General features: G+C 33.1%; 1 protein-coding gene across 2 annotated transcripts in view; it reads left to right on the plus strand.

Annotated features, from left to right (window-relative positions):
- c1galt1la (core 1 synthase, glycoprotein-N-acetylgalactosamine 3-beta-galactosyltransferase 1, like a) overlaps positions 1-13,717 on the plus strand; it is a 47,353-nt gene that overhangs the window by 31,942 nt on the left and 1,694 nt on the right. The window contains exons 1-3 of one of the 2 annotated variants that reach the window (XM_005162255.6): positions 4,352-4,717; positions 7,076-7,335; positions 9,608-10,272. In XM_005162255.6, the coding sequence (XP_005162312.2) occupies positions 7,101-7,335; positions 9,608-10,272 (900 nt within the window). In that variant the 5' untranslated portion in view covers positions 4,352-4,717; positions 7,076-7,100. 2 annotated transcript variants of the gene reach the window in all.

Genomic DNA, 13,717 nt, shown 5'->3' on the forward strand with positions numbered 1-13,717 from the left:
AACAAGCGGATAATGTTTGAGGCAGTACTCTAAAGGGTTAGTTTAACCCCAAATAAAAATGCTGTCATTATCACTGTCACCCTCATATCATTCCATAACTATTGACACTTTAGTTCATAATTGGAATACAAATAAACATTCATAACATAAAATAAACATTTATGAAAGGAACTAAAATATATATTTTCAATTGAATTTAGCAGTTACATCTACATCATAGGTCTCAAACTCGAATGGATGGCCACAGCTCTTTACAGTTTTCCTCCAACCCCAATCAAACACAGCTGATCCAAAATAATCAAGGTGGTCAAGACTACACTGTAAAAAATAAACTGTTTAGAAAACATAAAAAAATAAGGCAACTTGATGCAGTAAGAACTTTGAGTTGTCTCAACAACTGTAAAAAAAAAAAAAAAAAAAAAACTTTTAAGGCCCAATTGTACCCCTTAGCTCTTCCCCTTAATCTTAATTTTGCGTGTTCACGTAAAGGGATATGGGTGTCCCAATTCTTTTTAGATTTAAGGTGCATAGGGCTAAGGCGCCCTGGAAATAAAGATTTGTCAGGACCACACTCGAAGCCAAGGGTTACGAAAAATACCCAGAATACATCATCTACAAGAGCAAATTGGCTGCACAGGGAAGCCAAGAGATGCACAAATTATTATTTTTTGTCATTGTTATGAATTTTTACAACAAACAAGCACATGTTTTAATACATTTTAATACGCAATAATGACGTTTGTGTTTTACCGGCATGCTTTAAAAAAAGATTTATATCTATAATCCTTAATAACAACTTTGTCCCACAACATACTGTACTTTCACATCTGCCACTTAATGACACTCAAATACCTTGTCAGAAAAGTCTAGTGGCTGGGAAGGAGCTTTTTTACAGTGTCTGGTAAACCATTAATGATGTTTTTGTGTGTTTAGATTAATATGACCAAAGTGTAAATGCACAGAACACTTATGAGCTTATTGCAACATTATAATGTTATGATAACATGATTTAGTTGCCTTCAGTGATGTCCTGAAAAAAAATACCAAATAAATAATGCAGCTGGAATAACTACAGCAGTCATTGTTGTTAAAGCCCTTCCGTTTCACACTCTGTTTCAAGAGTCAAGATGAAGCGGAAGAGGAAGGGAAAGGGGTAAAAAAAATAGAGTTGAGATTGGGCCAACATTGCAACTGTATCAACATTAATAGAAATAATAAATTTCTAAATAACTTTTTGCTGTAAGCAATCATTAACCAATGCTTACTACAAGCTTTAACTATCCATGTGCTCACACATGCAGATGTTTGTAAGACTAATAAGCTATTTTTTTTTTAACACAGTGGCCTATTTCATAAGTCCATGTAGTTTAGGCTTTGTAGTTTAAATAGTAAGTACATTTAGCCTTCATAAATATAGCCAAACCCCTAAACACACACATTTAAATAATGAGTTTTAAAAACAAATCTAACATTTATCAAATCTGATGAGGAAATCAAAACCTTGTAGAGGTAAAAAAAACAACAACAACAACAACTAAAAATACATCAAATACAGACACACTTGAGTACCAAAGGGCATGTATGCAGGGCAACAAATGAATGTTGATATCGATTAATCAGTAGTGCTTCATATCTAGGCTGTGTGTTAAAGATAAATAATACATAAACTACCTGTTGTATACTTTGCTCATATTATTTTTTTTTGTGTTATTACATATTCTGGTATATAAATTTTCTGTAGGCTATTGAAACATTTAAATAAAGCATTTCTTACATGTAAATAATCTCGTTTTTATTTATTTATTTTTTATGCAAGAAAGATCATTTACAAAGATACACTATGAACAAAGAGTCAAAAAGGATTACATAAATAAAATTCCAGCAAATTAAACAAGTGCAATAAATTATTAGTCTTTTAAGGAGTTCACATATAAATCTAAATCCTCTTTTAGAAAATGTACATTTATGGATGTAAAATTTAGCCAGAAGAAGCAATAAGTTAACAATAAATTTACGATGAGAAGATTCTAAGTTTAGAGAGTAACCAAATAATACATTTTTGGGGAAATAATAATTTTGAAATACAATTGTAACAGTCAAAACACTTTAGAGTAAGTGCACTCAATTAAATGATTTAGTGTTTCATCATATTGAGTACAAAATGAGCATTTAGGGGAAAAGTTGTTGTTAAATTTCACATGCTTTATTTTTATATTTTATTTTGCCTGAAGTGAAGAAAAATATCAACTTTGATCAGGTACAAATAGGACAACTCAATAGATTTTAGATGTTAAAAAGTCATGGGCTACATCCACAATGTGACAATTCCAATGTCTTTTGAGGACGTCAAGTAAGGCTTCGTTTTTAAAAGTCAATCACGTACATTGTAAATGTTAAATTAATAACATAGTTAATAGTGTAATGCCTTACCCTAAAAACCGAGTAAATCCAAAATCCATTTAATTGCCTCAAGAGCACAGGCGCGTGTGAAGAGAGTGAAAGATTATGAGTGGACGAGTCTCTTCCGCCTGCTTTAGCAGTGACAGCATGGAGATGTTACGCACATTAACACGTCTAACATTCACCGACAAGACGTACTGAGTTAAGAGAAAAATTAAATAGATTAAAACAAATTGTCAATAGCTAGGCTACTCGTTTAGAATAGTTTGTAATAAATTAGCCCATGTGTTGCTGGAAAAGGACAAAAGTGGAAAGTTTACTAGCACGTCGAGTAAATGTGCAACCTAAACTGGTTAATTATTCTTAATATCTGATTAATTACATTTGCCAGAAAATAAACATGCTTCCTGAAAATTCATATGAATTATTAACAGGATGATTTATTAGCAGACTATAAGTCCTCCACTGTCTACTGTCTATTTATAGGCTATAATGCAATTATTCAATATTTTCAATATGGTTGAGCAAAGCCTTGCAGAAATGTTAATATTTTACTAATAAAAATGCATTTCAATGTATATATTTTACTAGAGTAGTGTTTTTTTCCTCTTCTATTTTATTTGACTAGACGTTAACTAGATAATCCTCTCAGGTCTGACCCTGAAAATCGAGTGAATAGGGACATCTAGTGGCTACTTCCGTTATAATGCAAAACATGCTGAATTTTAGGGAATTTTACCCGTAAAAGAACTGAAAGGCGCGTCTCTTACAAAACTGACTCATTTTACGTAGAAAGCGTGAAAAACAAAAAATAAAATAAATATATAAAAAATTTAAAATTAGGAAATGCATACAAATCTCCGTATGGAGGTCAGTTTCACCAAAGTTCATATAGTTACAGTTGATAGAGACAGACAGACAGACAGACAGACAGACAGACAGACAGACAGACAGACAGACAGACAGACAGACAGACAGACAGACAGATAGACAGATAGATAGATAGATAGATAGATAGATAGATAGATAGATAGATAGATAGATAGATAGATAGATAGATAGATAGATAGATAGATAGATTATGCAACACAAACTGTATAAGTGCACTCCTCACAAATCTATCTTTTAAATTCTTTTTTAATAGGAAGCTATACAATATTATATTTGTAATATAGGCTACATGTACATTAAATAGTCACCACTGAAGCCAAATCTGGAGCTTGTCTAACAAAATAACTTACTTAACTCACGATAAAGGTCCAAAAAACTAGTACACCCAAATTCATATGTTATAGAAAAATATTAAATACAAATTTAAAAAAGAGAGAAACTCAAGAGAAGCAAAAAAAAAAAAAAAAATTCTAAAGTTTTGTTGAAATTTTGTAGGTTGTAATTATTTTACAATATTTTGCTTGAATTTAATTGTATTATCTTTTAATTTCTAAATATGTTTGGTGACTAAAAAATAATTTTAATAGATATATCTGTTTAATAAATCTTTTTTGTTTAAATGCACCAAAATAGCCTACATTGCCTATATTTACTGAGAAATTTATAAAAATATTCATTTTTTTAAATGGGGTGTACTCAATTATGCTTAGCTCTGTATAGGATTACTTTGTGCTTTGATTTTGGTACATAAAAATTAAAAAGGGAATGTGAACTAAAAATATTTATTTGTATTATTGCTGTATCTTCTTCACCATACTAAGTCTAGCGTTTTTTCTTTTTATTGTCTGAATGTTATCGGGCATTATTTTCACAGTCACAGTTTTTTATATAATACAAAATAAATTATTAATAATTTATTGTACTTTTAGTAACCTACACTCGAAACATAAAAGTAATTTTTTCGTTGTAAATAATTATTAACATCAAATGTGAAGAGCGAATGCCCTAGTGGGAGGAGTCACCCATGGCAACAAACCGGCCATTCCTCCAATCAAACATCTCAATGCAGCGGCCCGTGTGTGTGATGCCGCTGATGACACAGGCCGCTTGTTTGTTCATGACAGGGGTCTGTTGTCCGATAGCAACGCACAAATAAACAGGTCTGTTAACCATACGGTGAAATACAAGTCGTATACTAATTCGGGGTAAAATGCCTTGCACACACCCGGGCCTTTAACCGAAGAATCGAATCCCCGTGTTTACGTGCAGACGTCACAGTGCGCGCTCGAAAGCAACCAGACGGTCCCCTCTCCTCTCAAAACGCCGATACTGAGAAGAATAAAGACTGAAGGCATGAATCTGACCGGAGCTGGGATCATTCTGTGGGACTACGAGCGAAATGTACAGGGGAGATAAGGAATGCAAGGTACGGGCCTTTGTCTTGGCAATCTAATGCAGATTTTATTGTTTGTTGACCACATAAAACAATATTATAGAGAATTATTCTTTTTATAATTTCATTAGATGATATAGTCCATAATATATAAGTACATTTCTATGCAGAAATCTGTATTCTAATAGTATTGGCAAAAGTACAGATTAGAGCAGGATTTGTGGGTGTTTGTTTTTTTGGGGGAATATTTTTCTAAACCAAACACTCAATTTGAATACTTCGGTAAAAACATAAGGTCAAACACTTAGAGATTTAGTTTAAGTAATATAAAACTGATTTCTTTAAGGCAAACATATGAATAGGTGATTACACGCAAGCTGAATGTCAGTTTTGTAAGGTTGACATTTCAGCATGTCTGAGGGCCTGGCAGCAGCAGGTGCTTAACTCTGGGAAATGAGGGTTAGAAACAAGATTTATCAGGCACACAAGGTAACCAGCTTATGAACTATTGTAACCTAGTAACAGCAAAATCCTAAGTAGAAAATGGCATTAACATGCTTAAAATGATCAGCAGAGAAACAGAAAAAAGTCAATTTTTATGTTTTTGATTTCTTTACAATTTTAAACAGCATCTTTGGATATCTTTTCAGCTGGAGACACTGTTGTCCTAAACAAACAAACAAACAAAATAAATAAAAAATCTTACACATACCCTAAGAACGATATAGCAGAAAATTCTGGCAGTTGTCAAACCTTGACTTTCCAAACAGCGGTAAACCTTGAAAATGGTTATTGTTTCATGCCTAATGGGAGGGATATATGCTTGTTATTTTTATATAATTGAAACACGTTTTCATTAATAAGAGTATGTATTTTTTTAGATTTAGATTACATTTTAATTTTACGAAAAATTTACAGATAGTTTTTTTTATTTTACAGATAAAATTTGACAGTCAGTGTTCACACTTTAAATAATTTATTTGTGTGATTTTGTCTTTTACATTTTTTTAAATAATTTATTTGTTTTTTAAATATTCCTGTGTGTTTTTGTTAATTTTTATATGCAATTAACTATTTTATCTATTCAATATTATATTAATTTAACATTTATTTTATAATTTTAGTTTATATTTTAGTTAATGTTTTAATACTTTTTAGTCTAAACTTTAAATTATTATTTAAATTATTATTTAAAAATAATTATTAGACTGTTAAATGATGATGAAGATATAATTAAAAAACTTTGAAACCCTATCAGAATCTGCTTTCAAGAGCTTCAGTATTTTTGACAGGCAGAACAACTGCACCTTACACTTAAAAAAACAACAGCATAAAAATACTTTTTGGCCTTATTCATTAAACCTTTGTAAATATAGGAGTGAATTCTGAGTAATTTTTCTATATATCAGATCTTCATGAAAACTCTCCTGCAGATTCACAAAAGGTGTCATACATATTAGATTTGACGGTTAATGTTTATGTTAATAAGATTGATTGAGTCTTCGCTGAGGCCAGCTTCCAGCCTCCACTGCTGAGACTGCAGCTCTACACAAGACTTATGGCCAGCGGAGAAATTAAAATGGTCGTGCTTCTCTCAAGGTTTTTTTTCTTCACTCTCCTATTGGTGAATTTTTTTTTTCCCTCTCCGCTGTCGCCACTGGCTTGCATGGTTCAGGATCTGAAAAGCTATGCATCGATGAATTTGCTCTTCAGTGTTTGGACTCTCAATAATGACTTCAAACCACACTGAACTGAGCTAAACTGAACTGAACTTAAACACTAAAAACGGAACTACCCTGATCCAGTTACTATGACCATTTATGTGAAGCTGCTTTGACACAATCTACATTGTAAAAGCGCTATACAAATAAAGCTGAATTGAATTGAATTTGATTGATTGATTGATTGATTGATTGATTGATTGATTGATTCATTCATTCATTCATTCATTCATTCATTCATTCATTCATTTTCTTTTCTGCTTAGTCCCTTTATTAATCAGGGGTCGTCACAGCAGTGGATGCCCTTTCAGCCGAAACACATCACTGGGAAACACCCATACACTCTTGCATTTGCACATGTACACTACCGCCAATTTAGTTAAAACAGTTCACTATACCACATGTTTTTGGGCTGTGGGGGAAACTGGAGCACCCGGAGGAAACCCACGTGAACACGGGGAGAACATGCAAACTCCACACAAAATGCCAACTGACCCAGCCGGGGCTCAAACCAGCAACCTTGTTGCTGTAAGGTTATCGTGCTACCCACTGCGCCACTGTGACACCCTAATAAGTTCCAATCATTTGAAAATATTGTGTATTTGTCAACTCCTATTATATTTATTGTCATTAATGTCATTCTTGATTTGTGATTTTTCTAACCTTGCAGTGACTGACCCAGGTGGGCTCCCTGAATGGTCATCATGAAAGCAGGCAGTTCAAGGTGCGCCTTCTCCCTGGGTTTCCTGGTGGGCAGCTGTAGTTTGTACGTCTTCCTGAGGCAGGTTTGGTTTGAGGAGAGCTTCAGCTGGCAGAGCAATGGCAGGAGCAGCCCGTCTCCACCAATAAGCCAAGAGCAAAACTCCTCCAACCTTACCTGGAGAGTTGAAGGATCTGCCCTGATCAACCTCAAGCATCCTAACCAGCCAGGTGTGTACCATTTATCTTTATATACAATCAAATAAAAAAATGTAAAAAATCCCACCCCAGATATACGGTTAAAGGCAGATTTATAAAATACATTTTTGTTCCCGATGTCTGTTTGATCAAAATAAGAGATTCGTTTTCAACACATTTTAAACATAATATTTTTAATAACTGATTTATTTTATCTTTGCCATTGTGACTGGAGATATTATTGTACTTAATATTTTTAGTCATTCAAGATGTTAGAAATGAGCTTAAAGTGCAATTTAAAGGTTTAACTTGGTTAATTATGTTAACTAGGTAAATAAGTGTAATTAAGCAAGTCATTGTATAACAATTTGTTCTGTAGACAACTGAAGAAAAAAGAAATAAATAAATATATATATATATATATATATATATATATATATATATATATATATATATATATATATATATATATTGCTTAAGGGGGCAAATAATTTTGACCTTAAAATGGATATTAAAAAAAACTGCTTTTATTCTAGCCGAAATAAAACAAGTAAGACTTTCTACTTGGAAAAAGAAAAATATTATAGGAAATAATGTTAAAAATGTCTTCCTCTGTTAAACATTTGGGGAATATTTGAAAAAGAAAAATTACAGGAGGGCTAACAATTTTGACATCCACTCTTTTTTTTTTTTTTTTGCTATTTTATACTAGTGAATGCAGGACACTACAGTTTGTTGATCTAAAGGGGGTCAACAAACTGTAAATAAGCAGTTTGGTATTGGACTGAAACACAATGTGTAGCTGCAGCATTGTGCAGAAGAAAGTGTTTTAAGTTACCAATGCCACTGTATTCACTGTCAGCCATGATTAATGTATTACATGGAGTGTAAGTGTCCGATAACATGGACGCATCTCAGATAAAGCAGGTAAATACAGTGTTTGTTGCCTGACAGATTACATAAATCACTTTGAAATGTTATGACTCAATGGCGATGAACATTTATGATAAAGGAAAGATTAAATTAGCTTCTATAATAAAGACACATTTTACAACAGTGGTATTTAATCTGATATTGCTGCAGAAATGCATCTTTTGGGGTTATTTCCCTCTTGTAATAGTTTACTATGATTTAATATAATGATTATAATGATTACCTAGATCGGGGGTTCACCAATCCTGGTCCTAAAGGGCCGGTGTCCCTACAGGGTTTAGCTCCATCTTGGCTCAACACACCTGCCTGGATGTTTCAAGTATACCTAGTAAGACCTTGATTAGCCTGTTCAGGTGTGTTTGATTAGGGTTGGAGCTAAAATCTGCTGGACACCGGCCCTCCAGGAACAAGTTTGGTGACCACTGACCTAGATGGTCAATCAGGCAGTTATTATGATAGTTAAACGGTTAACTTTCTTTTAATATATTATATGAGGATATTGATAGTTTTACGTTATAATATTTGTTTTTGATTAATTTTCCAGGTTAACAACTGACAATTAAAAGAAACTCAGCATTTGCAGCATTTATTGACTTATTGACTCTGAAAACTGGACTGACACAATTCAATTTGAATTTACTAGAACCTCTATGCTAAGCTGCTTTGACACAATCTACATAGTAAAAGCGCTATAGAAAAAAAACATGAATTGAATTGAATTGATAGCATGTACTGTATTTACTAGGTATGGATTTGAGCAAAGTGCTAATATCTATTTTAGTCTATAATTGTCTGATAACAGTTTTTATTCAAATTTCAAACAAAAGTATCATCATTATACTTAAAAGCAATGGCAATACATTCGACTAAAAACAAAAATTATATATATATATAATGAAAGAAGCCTCATTAGAAGTTTGCAGAATAAAACAAAGATCATGTTTTTATGCAAACACATTATAAATCCTTTAGTGTTCCATACCTGTACTTTATATTAAACATTTTTTTTCAATAAAGAAAATAATAAGATGTTTTTTCAAGAAAATCACCAATAATCCTCCATTGATTGTTTTAAACTCCACTGCTCCTTAACAATAAACGGTAACACTTTAGTCACAGTTCAAACTATTATTTACTGGCTTATTACCTGCCTATTATTGTTATTAACTGTTCATTTGTAACTATAAAGTATGATCTAAATCTGTTTTCCTAATCCTACCCAAAACCTAAACTCAACTTTTACCTAACTATTAATAAATAGCTAATTAGTAGCTTATTAAGCTAGTAGTGGTATTTAATGTATGTTAATACCATAAATTGTGACCTAAATAAAAGTGTTACCCTGTAAACTTTCCATTTTTAAATGTCACAGGAGAGGACGGTCACATAGCCGATGAGCTGTTCAAGAAAGTGCGAATCCTGTGCTGGGTGATGACCGGACCCAGTAACCTCCAGTCAAAAGCTCAGCACGTGAAGAACACATGGAGTCGCCACTGTAACGTAGTGCTATTTATGAGCTCAGAAGAAGACCGCAGTTTCCCCACGGTTGGCCTCGGCACTGGTGAAGGCCGAGACCAACTGTACTGGAAGACCATCCGTGCCTTCCACTACGCCCTAAAGAACCACGGCCATGAGGCAGACTGGTTCCTCAAAGCAGACGATGATACTTTTGTTGTTGTGGACAATTTGCGATGGATCCTGTCGAACTACACACCGGAGCAGCCTATATATTTTGGCAAGCGATTTAAGCCGTACACCAAGCAGGGCTACATGAGCGGTGGCGCAGGGTATGTGCTCAGTAAAGAAGCTCTAAGAAGGTTTGTGGAGGGGTTTAGCACTAAAGTGTGCACTCATACTACACCGGTGGAGGATCTGGCGATGGGGCAGTGTCTGGAGAAAATGGGGGTCCTGGCTGGAGACTCGAGGGACTCGCTGCACAGAGAAACCTTTCATCCTTTTATTCCCGAGCATCATCTTACTGGAAAGTTCTCCAAGACCTTCTGGTACTGGAATTATTGCTATTACCCAATTGTAGAAGTAAGTCAGACACTTGTTTTTTTTTTTAAACACTAGCATTTAAATGAGTTTGGTTGGTGAGATTTAAAAAAAAAAAAGTCAGGCAGGGTTTATTTTATACAGCTAAAAGATATGTTTGGTGAAATATTGTTACAATTCAAAATAATGGTTTTCTTTTTAAGTATATTTCAAAATGTAATTTATTACGGTGATGCAAAGCTAAGTTTTTACTCCAGTGTTAATTATTCATGCTTTTATTATTCTTATAAATTTTTTTACATTTCTTATTACCATCAACACTTATTAATTCTACTGAAGCCATTATACAGAACATTCTATCAGAAACATATACATTAACTGAAATAAAAACATAAATACAGTGAAAAAAAAGATTTCATCCTAAAATATTCCTAAAATGGTGTTGTTCTGTAAAGGAACATGACATTCATTTGGCTCTTAGATTGTTTTTCTTTATTAAAAAGGCAGTGGTAATTACAAACACTCAAATTACTGTAATTGAGTAGTTTTTCTCAGGGATTGTAATTTACTTAGTAGTTTTAAATATGTGCACTTTTACTTTCCACAGAGTACATATTTAGTACTGTATCTGTACTTTTACTCCACTACTTTCCTTCAACATCCAGTCACTACTTTTTCTTTTCTATGGGGATTAGAAAAATCAGTCCTGTGATTCCTGTCCAATCAAATCGCACATAAACAAACATAATGAACTACCTTGAGACATGGGTGATTTTTAATTGCATCAAACTGTTTGGAAGCATTAAAAGTGTCCAAGTTGGTGTCCAAATCTTTCTACGCTATGACCCAGAGACTGTTTAGATGCATGTCACTGATGAGAAGATGAAGAATGTTTACTGTATAATGACCGGAATGGCCTTAAACGCACAGCAGGCACAAGATGTCAACATGACCTCAGATTGACTTTGTACCCCAACATTGTGGAGACATTACATTTTGTTTGGAAATGAAATCGGGTTGACATCAGAACCCAACGTCAGGCCGACATTGTCAAACCTAAAATTAACCAAATTTCAACATATAATGATGTTACAGCTTGATGTTTTTGGACTTTACCACTATGACGTCTATCAGATGTTGGATTTTATCTGATGAATAAATGTGAGCATTTCACATCAATATGACGTTGGTTTAAGATGTTTGCTCTGCGTTGGATTTTGGTCACTTTCTAACAACCTAAAATCAACGTCATTTCATGTCATTATTGGACATCAAAATAACATTGTCCTTAGATGATGACTAGACATTGAATTCTTAAACCTGACATCACAACCTAAATCTAACCTAACATTAAAGTCTTATGACGTTGTGTGCCTGTTGGGCAATACCTAAACGCAATACAGTGCATGTTACATTTACACACATCCACAAATGACATGTAAATGCGTAATATTTGCAAAATATATTTTTACTGTACTTGCTCAACATTTTATGGCAAGTAACTGTACTTTTACTTACTGTAAGTATGATTTTTCGGTGCTCTGTGCACCACTATGAAAATGTAAAAACCCTGTCATTATCCTCAGCACAATTAAACCTACATCTTTAATAGTTTTGTCATGGTAAAAACTGTTGTTTAGAAAGAAAGAAAAAAACTTCAGAAATAGCAAGCTTAAGTTGTTATCATTAAAACATGAAACTTTCTTTAGGATTCTTTTTTGAAAAATAAATAGTTCAAAATATCTAAATTGGTTTGCCATTAAAATATTATGAAACATTATACAGTGCTTTCGCTTTTAATTATTTTTATATATTCCTGCTAAAAAAAAAAAGTTACAAACTTAAAAAAAAATTTAAGTTAAGCATTTTCGGGATTCTTCTTAAAAAATAAAGGTAAAAGAACAACAATTATCTGTCATTAAAATATTTTGAAACAATATTAAATCCTTTCGGCGAAGCAGTGGTGCAGTAGGTAGTGCTGTCGCCTCACAGCAAGAAGGTCGCTGGTTCGAGCCTCGGCCCAGTTGGTGTTTCTGTGTGGAGTTTGCATGTTCTCCCTGTGTTCGCGTGGGTTTCCTCTGGGTGCTCCGGTTTCCCCCACAGTCCAAAGACCTGTGGTACAGGTGAATTGGGTAGGCTAAATTGTCTGTAGTGTGTGTGGATGTTTCCCAGAGATAGGTTGCGACTGGAAAGGCATCCACTGTGTAAAAACTTGTTGGATAAGTTGGCGGTTCATTCCGCTGTGGCGACCCCGGATTAATAAAAGGACTAAGCCGACAAGAAAATGAATGAATGAATGAATAAAATCCTTTCACTTTTAATTATTTTAATATTTTCTAAATAAAAACTGCTAAAAAATATGCTAAATAAAAAAGTTACAAACTTTAAAACATTTTGTGTCCTTTATGACATTCCTCTACATTCAGTAGCCTCTCATTTCCTAAATGCAGCAAGCTAATTAGGACTTCTTTTTCTTTGGCAAAACTTAAACATATAATTTGATACGTTTTTAAAAACGTGAGTGCCACTGAGCAGAGAAAACAATTTAAGCAAAAAAAGTGATTTTCCATTTAAGATGGGTGTGAATAAAAATCAACAACATTGTTTGAGAAATGTACTTGAGAATGAAATTACCTCTCATCATTTTAGCAACCTCGTTCAGGTGATTGCAAGTGAAACCCACAATGGGTAGGTTTGATGGGGGCAGCATTTGTCAATAGTTTTTACGTGATGATTGAGATTCGTGACTAGACAGCTAATGAATAACAATACAAAACCTAAGATACTAACAATTTAGTACTTTTTATGGTAATCGGAATGGCAACGAGAAAGGGCACAAATGCTGTTTCAGTGTTTTATAAAGTGTGTTTATAAAAACTAATATGATTAATGATGAATGAGTGTATTTCTTTCTGAAAATAATAGCCTTTTGGGAATACTTGAAAAATGTTTTTTTATCATTTAAATCCACTCCACTTAATCCAAACTTTCTTACTTATGTTTTCTACTATTTCTGTACACAAAAGAAGATATTTTGAAGAATGCTGGTAAGTAAATAATAATCCACATAGTTTTCCCCCCTTTCTATTGAAGTCAATATGAACCATTAATTGTTTGGTTATCAGCATTCTTCAAAATATCTTCTTTTGTGTTCTGCATGTTAAAGACAACATTTTTGTAAAGACAAAACAAAAAAGCAAGGAATTTAAATAGCACTGGAGCTAGCAGTTATTTTTATAATTGTTTTAACTGTGATTTACCTGTGAATCTTTTGATTAATCACAGAAAACATCAAATCAATTCAAAATTCTAATCAAAAGTCTTGTGAACTCTAATTTCAATCTAATTTGTAATTCTTAGTTTTATTCTGTTTTATTTTGTAAGATATTACATGTATTTGTTTATTTTTGATAATAATAATAATAGTAATAATAATAATATAAATTTTTCTTTTTGGCTTAGTCCTTTTATTAATCTGGGTGTCGCT

The sequence above is a fragment of the Danio rerio genome, chromosome 23 (assembly GCF_049306965.1).
Source record: "Danio rerio strain Tuebingen ecotype United States chromosome 23, GRCz12tu, whole genome shotgun sequence".
NCBI classification, from domain to species: Eukaryota; Metazoa; Chordata; class Actinopteri; order Cypriniformes; family Danionidae; genus Danio; species Danio rerio.